This window comes from Myxocyprinus asiaticus, chromosome 20 (assembly GCF_019703515.2).
Source record: "Myxocyprinus asiaticus isolate MX2 ecotype Aquarium Trade chromosome 20, UBuf_Myxa_2, whole genome shotgun sequence".
NCBI lineage: Eukaryota > Metazoa > Chordata > Actinopteri > Cypriniformes > Catostomidae > Myxocyprinus > Myxocyprinus asiaticus.
The window spans coordinates 20825607-20848060 of NC_059363.1; the positions used below are offsets into that span (position 1 = coordinate 20825607).

At 39.8% G+C, this 22454-nt stretch overlaps 1 protein-coding gene across 1 annotated transcript in view; it reads left to right on the forward strand.

Moving 5' to 3' along the window:
- Positions 1–3539: 3539 nt before the first annotated feature.
- LOC127410820 (parkin coregulated gene protein-like) overlaps positions 3540–22454 on the forward strand; it is a 252640-nt gene continuing 233725 nt past the window's right edge. Inside the window, exons 1-2 of the mRNA XM_051646018.1 lie at positions 3540–3616; positions 10505–10508. Of these exons, the coding sequence (XP_051501978.1) occupies positions 3540–3616; positions 10505–10508 (81 nt within the window). The remainder of the gene's footprint in view (positions 3617–10504; positions 10509–22454) is intronic.

Sequence of the window (22454 nt, forward strand, 5' to 3'; positions counted from 1 at the left end):
TACTTGGTTCACTCTACTATTCATTGTTTACCATCCCATTTCCTCTTCATTACGGTCACAGAGTTTCACTCCCTGACAGAGTTGCTGATGTGTAGGATCTGAGGCTGTCCTGCAGAAAATCTCGAACCAGTAGCCCTAATGAGCCATTTGGGGGATACTGATTGGCATATCCGATGAGCTTTGTCGGTTGTGTGTCCAGCCTGGCTCCAGCTTCTTTTAGTCTTAGTCGTATATTTTCCTCTCTTAATGGTCCTGCAGCAGCCATCTTTCTGAGGATTGCTGTCTAATTGCTGACTGTGTCAGTGGATGCTGCATCTGCCCAGAGGGAAACAACTAAATGAGCCCCACATCAGACATAGAGTGGAGGCCATGATGAGGAAGATGAAGGTCTGCTGTTTACTCACTACACACATATCATGTGTGTGTGGTGGTGGAAGGAGTGGGATGGAGACCTTTTTACATCAAAACAGGTCACACACATGCACACATCATTAGTGCCATGAGAATAGCATAATGTGGCCCACACACTCAGCATTTAATGGTTGTGTCTAGGGGCAATTCTTTTGGCAATGCCATGTGGAAAAACATCACAATAACTAAGTAAATGAATGTATAAAAAGACTACTGAACCACACTGTCCAGTATGTGTCCTTTAGACGAAAGAAACAAGACAGGCAGGCCGAGACATAAACAGACAATATATAACCACCACCGATAATTGATTTGGTGACTACTAAGGACTGTTAACTCGTGACTGTCTTGTAAAATATTTTTTGTTGCATTAAAGGATAAATGCACGAGTCACAAATGGCTCAAATAATACAACACCATAAATATTCCCCCTCACATAAACACACACCCACACCATTGGCTTCCTCAGTGGAGCCATAAAAACCAAATAGAAGTTTTCAGAGAAACTGCTTGCACACCATACTGAAGATTAATTACTGTAGCCTACTGCTGCGAAGAGTCCAGAGGCAAAGACACACCAGAGATTAAAAGTGCCAAACTCTTATAGTGGAATGATTTAGTGCCATGGAATTCTCTCTAGATTTTGCAGACAATGTGCAAGTAAACCTGTAGGATACAGCATCACTGCTAGGCTATTGGTACTGGCTGCTTTACTAGTCTGAGGGGACGTTCACACTGAACACATTTTTGATTCTATCTGGACTGTTTTTCGGTTGTGTTCTATGTAAACATGTGCTACATGGACAACTCTGAATCACTGTTTTTTTTCTCCAGCATCTCATTCAGGAGCGCCATGTTTAGACAGTTTTCACCACCAACCACTAGGCGGCATCATTATGATTTCTGCTGCTGGACTGATTTCTGGTTCCAGTCAGAGATTTTCTATACCGAGATAACAACCTCTGCGATTTTACCATAAGAGCGTATCAATCAACTAGTGTGCTACGACAGTAAGCCACCATTTGTGGATGATACAAATGAATGGATTGAGCCATAAACTAACACCAAAATTGTCACAAAATTGTCCATTTCTTCTCTTATAAAACAGCAATTTTATCGTAGTAAACTCCATATGTAGTTCATTACAAGAGGATTGTTTAATGTAAAACATGTTGAAGATCAGCGGACAGGTGGTCGATTCATTAAGTGAGTTGTTTCCTCACAAAAGCAGTTTATTCAGCACACTGAAGCATCTCCTACATAGGCATCCATAAAAATAAAATAAACCTGCCTCTTGTCTCCTCGACATTGTACTGCCCATAGAATGTCTATGGTACCGCTGTGTTATGCATTTCTTTACTAACCTTGTAGGATCCACTTAATAGAAGGGCTCTGTTCCAGTCTTGATGACCCTGCTTACACCTGGTATTAAGATGCGTCTCGGGTGATCCGGTTTACATGTTACCGATTACTAGGGTTGCCACCCATCCTGTAAAATACGGGATCGTCCCGTATTTAAAGATAAAATTGTGCATCCCATATCGAATCAATACGGGATGTGATTTGTCCCGTATTTAAGCTGGTCAGATGGCGTCATGGTGAAATCGTTCCAGATCGCTAATTTATCACTGATATAAGTTGGAAAGTGTGCCTATGGTGAGTAAAGGACCATCCGAAAAGTCATCAAATGGTGCTAAAACTGTGGATTTTTTTCTATATAAATGTTCAATAAGATCAAACAATGTATGAATACAATCACTGAGTCATAAAGACAAGTACAGGTGAAGGAAGAAAAAAAAACATATAAACCAACCAAAATGTATACATAAATAAGATAAAGGAGACAAATAATTGAAAAGATAAAAATATATATAAAATTAACATTTTATTTTATTTTTTTTATAAGTCAGGGGTCAGGAAAGTTCTAATTTCAGTATATAATAAAGTGTATACAATTTTTATTAATAACGCATATTAACTCAACGCATTTATTGCTAAAACTGTGGAGGATGTGGTTAGGGGCCGTTTAGGGGACGGTTATTTCTTTTTAAAGCAGCTCATAACCGGCAAAGTTTAAACTCTTGTTTTGGTACAGCAGTTGATTGACATGAGAGGGGAGGTGCTTTGCTGCTGTCCAGGAGGCATCAGGATGGATTAGCGTTTACACCTCAAATGTGATGCAGTCACGTGTGTTTTTGACTACCTCTGTATGTGGATTTTGTGATCCAATCACACAGTGTTTTAGACCCTGTTTAGACCATTTAGCACTGACCACTTGTGGTCTTAATACCAGGTGTAAACGGGGTCGATGAGAAGCAATATAAAAACTACCGAAATTAGCAATCCAGATGGAAAAACATTTTAAATGTTAGCAGGAGTAAAAATGAGTTCAGGCTTAACTTGTGCAGTTGTTGGCTGTCAAAACAACTCAAAGTTGTCAGTTGTTGATATTATTAACATCGGGCCAATGCTTTGTCATTTATCCACTTCAAGGGTCAGCAATGTAAAAATATGGTCCCTAAGATCCCAAGTATCGGCACAATGGTTTTATTTTTAATTGGCATTTTCTACACATTCAATTCTCAACACTTCACATTATCTGCTTAAAACATACAGCAAATTGCGTCTAGCTTTTTAGCACAAGGGCACATTCTTTGTTAACGGCCCCTTACTTGTGTTACTTTTAAAATTTACAAAATTTAAAGTGAGCCTTACCAAAAATCCTTAATTTTTTTTTGTTTTAGATTGAAAAATTGAAAACAAGCTGAATAAAATGTAAAAGCACTGAGAAAATGTATGCCTCATGCACTCACATTTAACACTGGAACGTAATGCTTTCCAGTATTGATTATGATTTTGCTACACTATAATTTCCCGTTTCCCTTGCATTTTTAATGCTATTTGATAAACGACTACGTACGAAGCGCGTGATGTTTCCATAGCAATCCTGGGTTTTGTATGCTCCATAGCAACCAAAGCGCATCCTCAAGTGAGTCCTTAGCAACCCAAACAGAGCGGACCAATGTGACGTTGCTAAGCTATCAGTTGGTCTCCACACAGTTTTAGCTCCTTTAACTTTTATTCTATGTTTTAACTGAAATTGAGTTTAGTTTGCAATGTGTACAAAAATGAGAACCTTTGAACCTTTGCCTAAAGGAGAGCTGAATACGGAGGGGTTTACTGTGAAATCCACCATGAAGATTCAGTGGTGAGTGCACGGATAATTTATTACTCATGTTATGACGTGTTCTTTTAAGTGGTTTGATGGTTAAAAACTAACACTAAAAGGAGATGTGAGGCTCAGACAATGAACGTAGATGAATACGTGCCAGAAGTATTTCCAACAAACATAAAATATAACTGTCACTCTTTATTATTTCATGTGAATTAAATTAGCTGTTTTCTGCTGCGGTGCTGCTCAGTGTATGTGTTAATGTGCTAGTGTCTGTGTATGCTAATGTGACTGTGCCTTGTAAAAATGATGTTTTTGTGTGCGTTAATGTGTTAGTATGTTAATGGCCTAGTGCCTGTGTTAATTTGCTAGTGTATGTGTTAATATTCTGATGTCTGTATTAATGTGCCTGTGCCTGAATTAAATAATAGGCTTGCATGTAGTAATGTCATCAACAAGAACAACAATATAAATTAACAAAAAATGAACAACAAACTTAAAATAAATAACTATAGTAAATTAACTAAAATAATGTGATTGAGACTTATTATCACCAGTCCACTGAGACGGTCTTGCCCCATTGATGCTCTGATCTAGGCTAGCTACACTGTCTATTGTCTACACCTTAGTTATACAGCTAGCAGAAATGTCTGAAAACATGAACCTTTGAAAAACAGGACACAACTGCAAAATGTTAGCTAACAAATTGTTGCAATTTAATGTATGACAACAAACAAACACCATCTAGCCAGGTAGCTGGCTTACATTAATTTCTTACCCGTGGTCTGGCTGCATTTCTCCTACACTTCCTTTGTATTTTTTCACTTCCTTCTTGTACTGTAGTACGCTTCATAATGACGAAAAACCCTTTGAGCGTGCGCATGCTTGTCACATCTAACTACAACCCTTTCCTTGCAGATAAATTCTTCCTTCCTTCTCAGGCTACAAGAGGCCCCCTATAGACCTTATTCACGCTAGCGCCATCTTTGATTTTTAATGGGAATGACAACGAGGTTGTGAGGGATAGACTCTTACAGTCTCTTCAATGGGCTGTACTACAGTTTAAAGTGTTTTTGGATCGTTCCGCAAAATCAGATGCGATCTAGGAGCTTTACCAACTTTATACCGTTCGTGCCATTGAAGAGATGGTAAGTCTATCCCTCACAGCCTCGTTGTTATTCCCATTAAAAATCAAAGATGACGCTAGCGTGAATAAGGTCTATAACTGCCTAACTAAGCCATAACAGCTGCCTAAGTCTTGCTCTCAACTTTTAGTATATATATATATATATATATATATATATATATATATATATATATATATATATATATATATATATATATACACTACTGGTCAAAAGTTTTGAAACACTTATTCTTTATTATAATTGTTTTTCTTCACATTTTAGAATAATAGTAAAGTCATCAAAACTATGGAATAACATAAATGGAACTATGGGAATTATATTGTGACTAAACAAAATCCAAAATAAATCAAAACTGTGTTATATTTTAGCATCTTCAAAGTATTCACCCTTTGCCTAGAATGTGCAGACATGTACTCTTGACATTTTCTCAACCAACTTCTTGAGGTATCACCTTGGGATGCTTTTTAAACAGTATTGAAGGAGTTCCCATCTATGTTGGGCACTTAGTGGCTGCTTTTCTTTATTATTTGTTCCAAGTCATCAATTTCAAAAACTTTTTTTTTTTTAAATTACATTTTAGTTTTATAATGATATAAATTAATATGGTGGCACAATTATATTTTTGTCTAATAAACTAATTTCAAACATTTAAGCATGCACATTCAGATCAAAAGCTTTTTAAGATCATGAGAAACATTCAGTCAAGTGTTTCAAAACTTTTGACCGGTAGTGTATATATACAGCTAAAAACGGAGATTGCAAGGTTTTGATGAATGTTAAATCCAATGTTTGTGTTACATTGTGTCTACTAATATGCCTTTATTTCAATTAACAATATGTACAGAGAAATTAGCATTGTAGTTATTAAATATTTGTTTGCTTATGTCTAAAGCTCACATACATTTTTCTAAATCAATAGACATGACATTATGGTGCATTGAAAGCCTGTCTGAAATCTTTTCTTAGAATGTACCTTAATACATTTTTTGTTAAGTCACTGACTGAGTGGTCAGTGAGGCAGCATGGTAGCACGGCAGCTGCCTTAGCTTTCGGACACAATCCTAGTGTCTGTGATAATGTGCTCACCTGTCAGTGCAGGTGAGTCCACTATAGGCCTCCTGCACCCACTTAGCACCATACGGAGAAAGAAAAGAATAGCTTTCTGCATCAGTGCAGTAAAAGTGCAATGCGATTCTTTTTGTACTCAAATGTTTTGCATTGTGAAGGCTATCATCTTCCTGTGTGTGTAAAGGGATGTGTTTTTATTGCTCTTCAGATCTGATCGTAATTAACCTTGTTGTTTTAGGATTATCAGTTTTAGATCTCATGCGCTACATTCGTTTCTTTTCACCCATAACAGCATCCACACAACAAACTTCTGTCTTTGCAGTTTCTGCTTGCTTTACTTATTTATTTAAACACAATGTGAAACCCATTTTTCACCACACAGCTGACAGTTACCCTTCATTTTCGTGGCCCACAACATCACCCTCATCTGTGCAGTCTGGGGTATAATTGTTTAAAATGGGCTTGTCTCTTCATTGCGTCTGCGAGTTGGCCAGAGATGGAGATGTATTAGATGCCCATAACAAGTATAAAAACCCATTAGTTTAAACTGGCAGCTCTTATCGGCTTATTGAAAATGAAACTGCATTTCTTATTTTAGATACAGTTGAATCTGTGACATAGTTTAATGGGCATTTCCAAACATAAGGTTATACCTTAATATTTAGAGTACCAGTATGCATAATAAAGACAGATGTATGTGGAAAAATAATCTGATAGATTATAGCTAATTTAAATTCAAAGGAATATATATAAATATATATAAAATAAAATAAAAAAATAAAAAATTATTTCCTCTTGTCATTTCAATCACATATGAGTTTCTTTCTTTTGTGGAACACAAGAGGATAAATTTTGAAGAATGTTGACTGCTCTTTTTTCCCCATACAATTAAAGTGAATGGAGACTGGGGCTTTTAGTCCCAGTCCATGGAAAAAAGATTAAATCATGAGGTTGAGTAAAGGATGAAAGAATTGTCATTTAGGGGTGAAATATACCTTTAATAATTTAAGTTCAAGGAATGTAACAGCCATGAGATTAGCTATTTTACAACATGTATTGCGTTCTTTTATTCTGCTTGAGTCTTTACGTTCACAACTATTAACATTTAACAGTGTCCAGGGGATACACACAAACACGTGCACGCGCACAAACACACACACACACACACGTTGGTGTAGCTATCATTATGAGGACTCTCCATAGATATAATAATTTTTATACTGTACGAACTATAGATTCTATCCCCTAACCCTAACCCTACCCCTAAACCTAACCCTCACAAAAAACTTTCTGCATTTTTACATTTTCAATAAAACATAGTTTATTGTATATTTTGTAAGCGATTTTAATTATGGGGACACTAGAAATGTCCTCATAAACCACATTTATAGCACATTACCCTTGTAATTACCAGTTTGTAACCTAAAAAAAGTCCTCGTAAACCACTTAAACCTGCCCACACACACACACACACACACACACACACACACACACACATGTTGGTGCGGCTATCCTTATGAGGACTCTCCATAAACATAATGATTTTATACTGTACGAACTATAGATTCTATCCTTAACCCTAACCCTAAACCTAACCCTCACAAAAAACGTTCTGCATTTTTACATTTTAAAAAAAACATCGTCTAGTATGTCTAGTGATTTGAATTATGGGGACACTAGAAATGTCCTCATAAACCACATTTATAACATAATACCCTTGTATTACCTGTTTGTAACCTAAAAGAATTTTCTCGTAAACCACCCAAACCCACCCACACACACACACACACGCACACACACACACACACACCCATACACAAGGCCTTTACCCCACAGTCACTTCACTAATGAGGCTGTGTAGCATCTGCATGTAACTAATTAATTACCCTCCTTAACTCAAGAATTAACCCTCGCTCCTGTGCTTAAACTGACCTAAATTTCCCCCATGTGTTAATTAAGGTTGTGATCTCGACTGTGGTCCCTCACAGGAGATACTGAGTGTTGATGAGGGCATGTCTGTTAATTTATGACTGTTCCTCATTATAGCCATCAACTCACATCAGTGTGACAATTGGTTCACTCTTAGGGGCCGTTTACACGTCAACGTTTCAACTAAAAATGGAAAACTTTTTATGCGTTTTGGCTGTTCGTTTACACGACAATGGCATGTTGGGGCCTGAAAACGCAAACTTTTGAAAACGGTTTTCAAAGTGCAAGTTTTTGAAAACGATGACGTTATCGTCTCCATGTAAACATACAAAAATGCAAATTTGTGAAAACGATGACATCATACGCACGTATATTACGTGTTCAGTCTATAGGCATGCGCGTGAGTACTTCAAAACAATGCACAAGACATTCAAAACTACAATGGCAGACTACAGGACTGTGTTTGTGCTGCTCAAGATTTTGAGTTTACTTATGCTTGTCCAGCAAAGTGTAGATCTTCATTGTTTGTATTCATCGCTCTGGGGAAGAATGCTTATGTGCGCAGGCCCGTAGTGTTTCTTTACAAAGTGACATCGCCAACTGGCCTGGCATGCATAATACAGCGTTTTTAGTTGTTTTTGTGGATCCGTGTAAACAGGGATCGTTTTGACAATGTTGTCGTCTGTACGCAAAATTTTCAAAAACGCAAAGGAAAAAGTTTCAATTTTTAGTACATCGTTGTCATGTAAACGTACCCTTAGTTTACATTATAAGTCTTTCCTTTAGCCAAACAGCTGGTTTGTTTGCTCATTGACCTGCTCAGAGGGTGTGAAAAATATTTGGACCAAGCAGTTTTCCACAAACTACTTTAAGGACACAAAGTTGTTGTGAGCATAGTCTTAAAGGGATAGTTCACCCAAAAATGAACATTATCTCATCATTAACTCACCCTCATGCCCTCCCAGATGTGTATGATTTTCTTTCTTTTGCAGAACACAAATTATGATTTTTAGATTAATATTTCTGCTCTGTAGGTCCATACAATGCAAGTGTAACGTTGGGTACGTGGAGTGGAAGAGGTAGTGAGGAGACACAAGAGTAAATATTTTAAATCCTTTAATAACAGTCGCTGGAGTAGAACAAACGCTGGAGTAGAACAAACAATAAAGCTCAACATGCAAACTTAACACAACGTAACACTTCAAGGACTGACAAAGGAGTGAACAAAACAGGAGGGTATATATACAAACAATGACTGATGATGGAATGGAGGACAGGTGAGGAGGATTGGAAACAGATGGAAGTGATGAGGGCAGTGGATTCTGGGAGATGTAGTCCAGAGGAAAACTTCAAAATAAGAGTCCTTGAAGAACATGAGGGAGACAGACTGTGACATTACCCCCCCCCCCTTTAAAGCTGACTCCTGGTGCCCAAAGACGGATGAGGAGGGTAGGGTAACACAGAAGGTGAAGGATCCAAGGAAGACGATCAGGAGGCCTGGAGGGCGGCTTTGGGGCTGGGAATGGATCCAGGGGCCTGGGGGGCAGCCACAGGGCAGGGACTGGGTCTGGAGGCCTGGGAGGCAGCCACAGGGCAGGGACTGGGTCAGAAGGCGGAGCCACTGGGGGAGGCGGCCACAGAGAAGGGACTGGGTCAGGAGGCCTGGGAGGCAGGCACAGGGCAAGGACTGGGTCACGAGGCAGAACCGCTGGAGGAGACTCTGGGGAAGCGGAGCCGTGGAAGACTCTGGGGAAGCAGAGCCCTGGAAGACTCTGGGGAAGCAGAGCCCTGGAGGACTCTGGGGAAGCAGAGCCCTGGAGGACTCTGGGGAAGCGGAGCCCTGGAAGACTCTGGGGAAGCGGAGCCCTGGAAGACTCTGGGGAAGCAGAGCCCTGGAAGACTCTGGGGAAGCGGAGCCCTGGAGGACTCTGGGGAAGCGGAGCCCTGGGAGACTCTGGGGAAGCAGAGCCCTGGGAGACTCTGGGGAAGCAGAGCCCTGGGAGACTCTGGGGAAGCGGAGCCCTGGGAGACTCTGGGGAAGCAGAGCCCTGGGAGACTCTGGGGAAGTGGAGCCCTGGAAGACTCTGGGGAAGCGGAGCCATGGAAGACTCTGGGGAAGCGGAGCCATGGAAGACTCTGTGGGCGGAGCCAGGAGAGACTTGACGAAGGCAGGCAGAGCCATGGAAGGCTCTAGGGGTGGAGCCAGGGAACTTGGTGCCCAGAGAGTAGCCGACGGCTCGAAGGGCCAGGGTGGAGCCGAAGGTTCAGAGGACCGAGGTAGCACCGAAGGCTCGGAGGACCGAGGCGGAGCTGGGGGATCTGAGGACTGGGGTGGAGCTGTAGGGAAGGAGGTCCCCAGTGAAGCTGGAGGCTCGGAGAGACGAAGCATAGCTGGAGGATCGAAGAGCCAAGGCGGAGCCAGGTGACCAACCGACCAAGGTGGAGCTGGAGGGACGAGGGCCCCTGGAGAAGCCGATTGGCTGAAGTACCATGGTGGAGCCAAAGGGACATAGAGCCGAGGTGGGACTGAGGGAACAAAGAGCCAAGGCGAAGTCCAGGGCTCGGAGGGTCTAGGCGGAGTCGGAGTGTTTGAGGTTCCCGTTGACCATGGTTTTGCAGGGAGCGAAGGTCGAGCCGGTGATGTGGGAGGAGCCAGCTGACCAGGAGGAGGAGGAGGAGCAAATGTCTTGTGTGGAGCCAGCAGAGAAGGAAGGGACAGGACACTGGACGGAACAAGGGTGTCCATTATGCTGGCTAGAACCAGTGGAGGATGAAGGGTAGTCAGTGTGGGAACCAGGGCGGGGAGCAAGTCCAGGTCAATTAACTTTGCGAGAGCTGGCTCAGGGGTGGTCAAGGCAACAGGCATTGGCACTGGGACGGTCGAGGCTACAGGCACTGGCTCTGGGACGGTCGAGGCTACAGGCATAGGCGCTGGCTCATTGACCGTGGCAGGCGTGGGCACTGGCTCATTGGCCGTGGCAGGTGTGGGCGCTGGCTCGTTGGCTGTGGCAGGCATGGCCGCTGGCTCGTTGGCCACGGCAGACATTGGGGAAGGAGCCGTGGAAGGCTTCGAGGGAGGAACCGTGAAAGGCTGGAGGGCGTCCACTGTGGGAGGAGATACAAAGTCCTCATCCTTCGTACCCACAGTGAAAGGTGAGCTGCAGAGCTGCAGAGCCACCTCCATGTAGTCGGCGATCGTCCAGTGAGGACCTGACGGAGGCATCAGCTCCTTCAATGCACTATTCAGGCCAGCCCTGAAGAAACTCACCAGAGCGTGGTCATCATAGTGCACCAAATTTGTGAGATGGAGAAACTCACGCACGTGATCCTCAACTGGACGGTCTCCTTGTTCAAGGAAGAGGATTGCTACTGCCGGTATATCCATTTTGTGGGTCAGTCCTTCTGTAACATTGGTTACGTGGAGTGGAAGAAGAAGAGAGGAGACGCAGGAGTAAACACTTTAAATCCTTTAATAACAATCGCTAGAGTAGAACAAACGCTGGAGTGGAACAAACAATAAAGCTCAACGTGCAAACTTAACACAACGTAACACTTCAAGGACTGACAAAGGAATGAACAAAACAGGTGGGTATACACTGTATACAAACAATGACTGATGATGGAATGGAGGACAGGTGAGGAGGATTGGAAACAGATGGAAGTGATGAGGGCAGTGGATTCTGGGAGATGTAGTCTGGAGGAAAACTTCAAAATAAGAGTCCTTGAAGAACATGAGGGAGACAGACTGTGACAGCAAGTGAGTGGGTGCCAAAATTTTGACACTCCAAAAAGCACATAAAGGCAGCATAAAAGTAATCCAGTGTTTTAATTAATATTTTCAGAAGTGATATGATAGGTGTGGGTGAGAAACAGATCAGTATTTAAGTTTTTCTTTGCTTGAAAATTTTCTCCCTGCCCAGTAGGGGGTGGTATGCATAAAGAATGTTAATCACCAAAAACACAAGAAGAAGAATGTAAAAATAATCTGTTTCTCACCCACACCTATCAGATCGCTTCTGAAGATATTGATTTAACCACTGGATCTTATGGATTACTTTTATGCTGACTTATGTGATTTTTGGAGCTTTAAAATTTTGATACACTTGCATTGTATGGACCTAAAGAGCTGAGAACTTCATAAAAAAAATCTTAATTTGTGTTCAGCAGATGAAAGAAGTTCATACACATCTAGGATGGCATAAGGGTGAGTAAATGATGAGATAATTTTCATTTTTGGGTTAACTATTCCTTTAAAGGTGCTATATGTAATATTTTTACTGTACTAAATCATAACATGACCAAAATATGTCATTAGAGAATTAGAAAACATACTAAGTTGAAATACTGGCTTCTCAGATAACAGTGCTACAGCCAGTATATTCTACTTTGAAGTTTCCATTCCGGGACGGAATTTCTGTTTATGTTTTGGCCTGTGTGATCCCGCCCACTGCCCACTCACCAATAGTATTTCGACACCGTTGGGTTGCCAGATTTGAAAAAGTTTGCAGGCAAACAACACTGCATGCTGCAGCCATGGAAGCCAGCAAATGAACTGGATCAGAGATAACAGATTCCACCTGACCTAAAAAGCCTCGCCATCCATCTAAAAACCACCATGACCAGAGGCGTAGTAAAACAAGGATAAATATTGGAGATGTCTCTGGAAGATGGAGACAGCTTGAAGCCCAGAAATCCTTTAAAAAGTATGCTGAGTTGGCTAATTTGCGTCAACATTCTGGCAACCCGCATGAGCTTCGAGTCTGGGGAGGGGCAGACAACTGCAGTACCCATTTCAATCTTACATATAGCACCTTTAAGTCACAATCAAACAGTACTTATACAGTACAGTAAAATATTGTAAAGCTGCAATCAAAACCAAAAATTTAATTCACCCAAAAATGAAACTTCTGTCATCAGTTACTCACACTTGTGTCATTCCAAACCTGTATGACTTTCTTTCTAGTGTGGAAAAAGAAAAGGAGATATTTTGATGAATGTCCAGGCTGCTCTTTTCCATTCAACAAAGGCAGAGGCTGTAATGCTCCACAAAGCACCATAAAAGTAGTCTTTACGACTCGTGCACTCTTTTCCAGGGGAATGACATGAAATTTGTGATTTCCAGTCTAGAAAAGGTCATTTGAAATTTTCATAGTCAATATAATTTTCCAGTTGTGCTCAGTAATAAAATATTTAATTAGTTTGACATTGCTCTTTGTGAGTGCGATCTCTATAAAATGTAAAAAAAAAAAAAAAATGTATTCACTTTAAAATCCTGCAAAGTGACTGGAAAAGTTCAAGCGTCAAAATTCTGAAAATCTTGATGTTCATTGCGCATTCATGAATGCTATGGGAGAAGCTCGTTCACAGTGGCATGTGTGATCGCGTTAGAACTTTTTTTTGTGCTAATAATAACGCAAGCTACACAAGTTCTTGCTTGAAATAATTCAGAAATAACTCAAGATCATACATGAAACCGTGAGCCACTGTGAACAAGCTTCTTTCAACGCTCATGAACATGCAACAGACAAGAGACATCAAGATTTAAACTGCAAAATTAAATTTCTCATCAAAACCTATCATATGCCTTCAGAAGACTTGAAATACGATGCAGGAGTCATTTGGACTACATTCATGATACTTTTGGGTCCTTTTTTAAGCTTTAAAGTGAGGCATTATCCACTGCCAGTATGTTGAAGGCCTCTATATTCATTAAAATCTCATTTTTTTTTATTTATCACACATATACATTTGCACATATACAGTGAAATTCTTTTTTTTTTTTTTTTCACATATCCCAGCTAAGCTGGGGTCAGAGTGCAGGGCCAGCCATGATACAGCACCTCTGGAGCAGATAGGGTCAAGGGCCTTGCTCAAGGGCCCAACAGTGGCATCTTGGTGGTGCTGGGGCTTGAACCCCTGATCTTCTGATCAGTAACCCAGAGCCTTAACCACCGAGCCACCACTGCCCTATTGTGTTCCACATAAGAAAGAAAGTCATACAGGTTTGGAGGATTTTCATTTTTGTGGACTATTCCTTAAGCCTTTACACTGAGCATTTTTAAAGAAAAATCTCGTCTGATTGGAGCACGATACTCTCCCAGCTCTGCTTACTGAATGTGCGGCGTGGAGTACCATTAGAACAGCGATGGCAAAAATAACTTGCTGTCTGTAGTAGCTTGGAGATTCATCTTGCATCATCACTCCACTATAGACACAATCCTGCTTTCAAAACTGCTAATCTACAGCATATTGACACAGCAGCCCACATATCCTACTGGCTGCATTAAACATTTCGAGTTATGTCGCTCATTATGTGTGTGTGCATTGAAAAAGATGTTAGAGGTAGAAAAGTCTGAGGCTGATTCATCCACTTACAAACAAATCCTTTCTCTACTCTGATGGCAAGCTCATCATTAGGAGACATTTATTATCTCCCACATCACTCCGTCTGCTTTGAAATGCAAGGCACATTAACGCTAAGTTCGTTATACAACAAAGAGTGTCACCCAGTCGGCAGCATTTGTACTTCTGTGCACAGAGATTTTCAAAAAATGACAAAGACGTCTCCTGTCAAACTCATGAGCAGTTCATCTCATGCTCTGTCTTCCGATTACACGATGCCTTTCATTACTGTTTGTGATTGCACCAGAAAGAAAGAGACACAGAGTGTCTGACTGGAATATTTTCATATGTCATTCTATATTCTCCTTTATTTTTGTGTCTGTGTTCACTGGTTGTGATTGCACCAGAGAAAAAGAGACAGAGTGTCTGACTGGAATATTTTCACATGTCATTCTGTATTCTCCTTTATTTTTGTGTCTGTGCTCACTGTGCGAAATTAGTGACTGAACACGGCAAGTGTTTACTTTGCTTATTGGGAAAGGCAGGGTTTAGAAAAGGAGTGTATTTTTTTATATCAGAGTGACTATTTGCACTAGGTGTAAATAGCACCTGCCACACAGCACGGCTATTTGCACTCCATAGTCTGGTGGAAACACAAAAATAAAAGACAAACTGTGCCCCTGGTGTCGCTGCAGTGGTGTGGAGTGTAATGATAATGTGGATGTGCTTTTCTCGTGTGGGCACCCTGGGTTTGTTTCTTCCTTTTGTCCCACTGTTTCCTGTCTCCACTCTTAATATTTTCTTAAATACTATTTATAATAATGCATAAAAATGAACATAACATTTTATTTTGTTGCTGTAATTTGGTCATGGTGAAGGTCGGGGAGTGGAGAGTAAGGTTTGATCCATGGTTTTACTAATATTGTAGAAACATTTTTTTGTCAAAAGCCATAGTTTTTATGCACTTAACCATGGTGTTACTAGAGTAATATGGTATTAATATAGTAATATTGTTTAACATTGTGCTTACTATGATTTTACTACAAAATACCATGGTGATACTATGGTTACTGTAGTAAAACCATGGTCAGTTTTTGTTAGGGTTAGGTTTAGGGGTAGGGGTTGGTGTAGGGTGTCTGTGGGACTCTAATAAAAAACAATAAACACGCTGCAGTGATGCCCTTATATTGAATGTTAGTATTTAAGTAGGGGTTTAAATAGAATCTGCCACTATTTGCACCAAGGTGAAAATAATTTAGCATAAAGAAGAAGCTTAAGTTGCTATTTACACTTAGGGCCCTATTTTAAGAGTGCTAATGGGCCCTTTTAGTGTAGTATAATTGATTATAAGGGGTTCTATTGCTTTTCAAGCAATGCGCTGCTCGTGTCTGGTGAGACAGGGTATGTTCCACAGAAGAAAGAAAGTCATGCAGGGTTTAAACAACATGATGGTGAGAAAATGATGACAGAATTTTCTTTTTTGGGTGTACTATCCACACATTTGACAGTGTTAAATTCCATTCCTGCAGATTTCTCCCAAAGTCAATGCAGAAAACATCTTGTTTGTATAAATCTAATGTACCTCACTGGATCTAGTGATAACTGGGATACGTGCTTAGAAGCATGTTTCGCTGTTATCACGCCACATTCAGTAAACAATCAGTCACTGAGTCATGTAACACACTTGTGTTAGAACTTTCTGACATTCTTAGACATGGCAGCTACAACAGTTACCTGCCACTTGTGCATCATTTTACCTGTTCACACAATCATGAGTTATATTGCATATTTACAACACTTAAAGGAATATTTCACACAGAAATATACATTTTGTCTTATTCAATCACCCCATGTTGTTCCAAGCCTGAATGTCAGGCTGGTCTGTATGCTCCCAAAAAAATAAATAAAAATAAAAATAAATAAATAAATAAAATACAATTATGTTTTGATAGCACAACAGAGCTACAGTGTGACATTTTTTGAGGGTTTCAACCTAAATATGGCTTACGTTCAGCTGTCTCTGCATATTAAGCTGGGATAGGAGATAGTAAAACAATAAATGGGGTAATAGGCCAAGTATATAAAATATTGGAAGATGAACTTAAAAATAATAAACCATATCAATAGTAAAATGGAAAAAAGGACTACAGATAATAATAGAAGAGGAAGATTTGAAAGATGTATCAAAAAATACTTTTCAAACTACCCTATCAGATATTTGTTTTTTGAAAACCCAAGAGATTCAATCAAAATATGAAACTAATAGTACAGCTGAATGTTGGCGTAACTGTGGAGAAAGTCAAGCAAACCATATTCATGTATTATATTCATGCTCAGCTTTAAAATAATACTGGACTATAATTAATAATAGAATTGAAAGTATTCTGGGATATTCATTGAACATGAGACCGGAAAATATAATTTTGAGTAAAATGCCAAAAGAAATGAAAACGGAAGATATGTATTTAGAATTTTAAGGATCGCAGCACTTCAACAAATTACAAAAAATTGGCTAAATGTAATGCCACCACAGGTAATACTTTGGGAAACAACAATAGATGAAATATATAGAATGAAATGTATAGCTTATAGGATAAGAAACCAAGAATACTTGTTGGAAGCAAGATGGAAGAAAAGAAGTAAATATAAACTGACAAATCCAAGGTCATGAGATATTTGGAGCTATATATCCTTACATTAAAAACTAGAAATGAAAAATATATTTATGTATGTATGTACAGTATAAATAGGTATATCAGTGTTTCCCACAGGATTTTGTGAGACTATGGGGGGTGGACCTCCAACCCTCTAGGGGGGTCCGGGGGCAAAATTTGTACATTTTAAAGTTAAATATTCCATCTGGTGCACTTTGAGAGCAAAATTAAGAGGCTAGTGTTGTGCTCTTGTAAACAATTTTGAGCTCTTAAAGCTGCAGTAGGCAACTTTGAAATAAATCGAATTGTGAGAAACAGCGCCTTCAATTCTTCCCCATATACATGATGCTCTTCACCACCAGCCAGGGTTTAATTGACAGCTGTTCACAAACAGAGCCAAGGCCTGCCTCGCCAAAAGCGATTGGCTAAAATTAGCTGGATTGACACTACCCGACCCACAATTTTTACTCAGAGCTATAGTCTGTGGTGCTAACTAATATCTCATAGGGTACAAACTAGGGATGTCAGTTTCAGCTTTTAATCTTTTAACGTTACCTCAGACTGCTAACGATAGCTAGCTAGTGAAGCCGTAAGCAGTGTAACGTTATGCCAATTAACCTAGTAACGCTAATGTTAATTTACGTTAATCATCATGATTAGGGTGACCATATTCTGGTTTTCCAAAAAGAGGACATCTTGGGGTGGGGTGGAATAATAGGGTTCAAAACAGTGTTACTATGAATGCGAACTTTAATACAGTGAAAAAGACACTCTTTTAGCATAACATAAATATATATAAATAAATAACAATTTCCAGCATTCTTTTGAATGTCCATGTACTAAAATAAAATATTTGATGCCATGAGTGTACCTTCATTTACTATTAGTATTATTTTGAATGGCCATGGAAAATGAAGCAATGTGATAACAATTTTACCTGGTTGCAAAAGTAGTCCATTAATTTTCACCTTTTGCTGACCCTTTATGCTTCGCAGAGCTAATGTGTGTTTCTAAATCACTTGCACCTTTATTAGCAACTGACACATAAGTGCCAGTTTTACATGTCATAGATTCTGCTTCCCACGGATCTCGACATGGACGAAAGCATGGGAATTTTTTGTGCAAATCTTCTGTAAATTTGCACTTTCGTTTGGGCATTGTTTCCACTCAGCTGTCATTTGCTGCTACTGTCAAGCAACTGTTTGATGCTGAACACAACAACGCTTTGCATGTTCGCGGAGAGATTGACAGGCAGGAATTTGGCCAATAGTTGCTACAAGCCTCTTATAATTGACCAATTGGTGTGCGAGAAGGCGGGACTTACAAAGGGGTTAAAGCAATGCAAATATGCGCGCACACACAATAAAGTATTAGACCAGATGCACATAATAATGCAACTAAAGCTGAATCCCGGACATTTTCGCAAATTTAGAAATCCCGGCTGGATGCTTTTAAGGTCTGAAAAAGAGGACATGTCTGGGAAAAAGAGGATGTATGGTCACCCTAATCATGATTCTAACTTCGGAAGTAATATTATCTGTTTGCTCTTGTACACTGATGATGATAAATTGTGTGTGGAGTAGTGTATAAATGCAGTGCATACATTTAATGTTAGTTAACGTTACTTACCTCAAAGATTTGTCGTCCTCCTCAACCAAATAACGTTAGACGGATCCAGGAATACTCCAGTGCATATATCTGCGAGTGTGTGTGAGCACGTGATTTTACAGCGGTGGATGAGGAGCTGACTGAGCTGACTGGAGCTGACTGGCTCACGAGAGAGAGAGAGAGAGAGAGAGAGAGAGAGCGCAAAACACAACCTTTTATTTTATGTTATTATGAGACTGAGAAGTGCAAAAATATTTTAGATGAGAAGTGTAAAAATGTTTTCGGTTCATTATGAGACCGTGGCGGGGCAAATTAGACTGTGGCGGGCCACCAGAGTCTAGTCAGTTAATGGGAAACCCTGTATATGATATACTGTATGCCTCTATATATATTTATTTATATATACAGTATGTATGTATGTATATGCATGTATGGCAGGGGTGTAACTACAGGGAAGGCAGGGTGGGCAGGCGGCCTAGGGCCCGGGGTGAAAGGGGGCCCGCAGCAGTCGACCAAAAGGAACCATAAATATGACTGCCCCACAGGTAATGATAAATGACCCAGGCTCCCCATGGAGTGTGCCCCACAGGTTCTTTGCACTGGGACTGTATTATCCAAGTTACACCACTGATGTATGGATATATGCATATGTGTATGATATGTGTAGGTATATATTGAATTATATATATTATAGTTACATTTTTTATAAAAGAGAAAATATGTAGGCCTATACAAAAGAATTTAAAAATAAGGAAAATATAAAGTAAAAATAAGTCTGGCTAACTTTGGGTAAATTGATTATATATTGTATGTATATGTGTATCGATGTGTATAGACACATGTGTAAATGTTGGTATGAATTTATATGGATACTAAAATGGTACCATTTCAGTTATTGTTAACAATTGTATTGAAAAAACTAATAATACAAAATATTCAAATTTGAAAAAAATAAAATAAATCTGGGATAGGAGAAAGTATTTAACGTTACCTTTAAGAGAAATCCTCCCCAGCTTGTATTGGTCTGTTCTAATACCCATTTTCACTTTTGACAAGTGAAACTATTTATTGACTCCATCACTTTTTGCCGGTCATAAAGAATGTCCCCATCAAGGGTCCTCCATAACCTAGCTACTTACACTCCTGGACATTTAGCATCACTCCTACACACATCACTGACCTGAGATCTGCCTCTAAATCTATTAATATCTCTCTCTCTTTAGTCCTTTCTCTGTGGTTGCTGATGTATAGCCGGACGGTGTTGTGAGCAACATGATTTGCTGATAACAGCAAGGCCATTTGATGCCTTAAAAGCCGGGAGTCTTGAAGCATGCAGGCTTATTACGCTGCCAGGTATTTGTGGCCATAGTAACTGAATCAATACAAGGCCTTGCATTGCCCTCTTTTCTCCCATTTATCCTGCCACGGAGGAAGTGTGGAAGACTGTTTTATATTCCGTGAGGAGGTCCTCACCTCCCTTTAGACTGGAGAAACACATCAGCCTTTCTATTGCCAGGGGGCAAGCATCGTGAAGATTTTAGGGATGAAGGGGATTTCAGCAGGACAGAAGAGAAAGAAACACAGTTATATAAATCTGTGCAGGGGTGGGGTAGGTGTTCTTATGATCCATTCAGGAAAAATCCTTTTGTTTGTGATGTATCCTGAGCTAGAGATATCAGACACTCACAGAGGCATCACTAGGCCAAAACATTTGGGGCTCAAGCCCTGAATGATTTTGGTCTAGCCCCAAATGTTTTCTGTTCGGAACTCCAGAGCAGATCACTTCACGTGCGCCAGTGGTCAGCCTGGTCTCATAGTAAAAACGTGACTATACGTTTTTGCAAAACTTGCTAAACGTGTCTCCAGGTACAATTCCCTGCAGTTTTCAGGTGAAATGAACACTAGAGGCACTACAACAACTGTGTGTTTTATTCACTATCACTAAAATCATGATTTAAATGGCTGATTCTGACTTTATAAATACTTATTTTTCTCTCTATTACTCAGACGTTGCTATTTTATGATATCCACACACTTTTACTCAAACACATCTTTTGAAAAACAATACATTTTAATGCTTTTATTATAGACTCATCTACATATATACACTTATTGATATCAATTGACATTGATAACTTGTGCGTTAGCTCACCTGATAGGACATTCAACTTAAGAGTAAGCAGACCACAGTTCAAGACCAGCCATGCACACAAGCTGACATGTGACATAACAGAGTCATAGAAAAGGCACAAAATGAAGTGGTTACTTCAGAAAATTAGCTTTTTCATTTAGCTTCTGCATTTTAAAACATTAATAGTTAGATTTAGGCATTGATAAGGTAAGGATGTCTTTTTTTAAAACACAATTGGTTAGGTTCAGGCAAAAGTTTTAGGTTAGGGAAAAAAAAAAAAAGATCTAAAATTTAACGTAAAACCTTGTCTGAATACAACACCATTTTATTTGCGTTTGGCGCCCACAGCAGGACATTTCACTGAAAATCTGCATTTTTCATTGCAAAAATGTTGTCATGTTCATGTAAATTTCATGAGACCAGGCTGCCAGCGGTACTGTGATGGCTCGCACCAAACTCACACGAAAACCAGGCTTCAGCCGCACAGTGCAAATGCCTATTTCAGATCAACTGTCCAGGTGTTGAGTTGATTAAATTATATTCATCCCACGTTCAGGGCTTTACACGTGCTAAATATACTTCTCATCTGAAAGGTACATTTGCACTGCACGTTTAAAGCCAGGTTTTCATGTGAGCCATCACAGAACCACTTGTGCACGTGAAGTGATCTGCTCTGCTTCATTCTACTGTATTCATGGAGCATGTGTGTGTCAACCTATAGTATAACAGAGCGGATAACTTATGCAAGTGAGACACCGGGCTTCCCTTGATATCACGGTGCAGATGACAGTTATGTTTCCCATTATTCTGAATCTAACTGCCAACTTTAGGGGCCATTCACACCAAACATGTTTTTTAGTTTATCTGTGCTGGTTTTTGTTTTTCTATGTAAACATGCTAAATGGATGTCTTGACTGTTGCATGCATTTCACTCTTCTTTTTCAGCATCTCACACAAGATAGCAGCATTTTAAACATTGTGTTAAAAGAATATTGTGGGTTCAATAGTTAAGCTCAATTGTGGTGATTGTATATGAGATGGCTGGTGGAGTTCAAGGCACCCACTTGTCTGTGGGGTGGGGGGTTCAGGCGCAATTTGCCATGTCGCCATGCCTAAATCCACCACTGCACATCATGAGATGAATCACGCACACTGTACTGAAGATCTTTTACTGAAAACATAGTGACTGGTAATGTGATTGCCTGCATAATTTTTCACCTTTCTTCCCTTTCCCTGGGCACTTTTCTTTCACATTGTTACATTTCAAACAGCATCATGAAACTGTGGATTAGGTCTTTAAAGGCTGCATATTCACGCAACCATCTAAATTCTTTTTTTACTTTAAAATGAGATAGCTGTGGATTTTTCCCTAGTCTATGCTTTATAGTTTACCTCCAAAAGCTCCCGGTTATGAAAAAGCTGCTTTAAAGATGAATGGATAATGGGGAGAACTAAGAAGAATGATTGTGTGTGTCACAGGCTCCCTGTGACCTTTTCTTTGCCGTTGAGAAAAAAGTGGAAATGGAAATCTGGAAGACACAATTACTTCTGTAAATTGTGTCAGCACATGGCTGTCATGGAATCTCTGTAAAAATTTCATATAAGTAATATTACAAACATATAATGATATCATTTATATAATTTTATATCAATCAGAAATATCAATCAAACAATGGGTGCTGTCACACTAGAGCTTTTGGTGCAGACCCGAAGAAGTTTCTGAACTTGGGTGCACACCAGCAAACCGCACTCGAGTCTACTTGAAAAGGTGGTCTTTTTCTATAATGGTAACAACAGCAGAAAGAGCTAGTGCTTTCTAACATATGCAGCATTGGCCTTCTAACATGGCCAAAAATGTGCAATACATAGTTTGGGCTTTGTCTGAGTCAAATGACAATAGGAGATGAATTAGAGTTTTTGACAGATTTAGTGTTTCAGTGAGAGTGATGGTGGTGCCCAGGATGAGACCAACGTGAGTGACAGCTGCACAG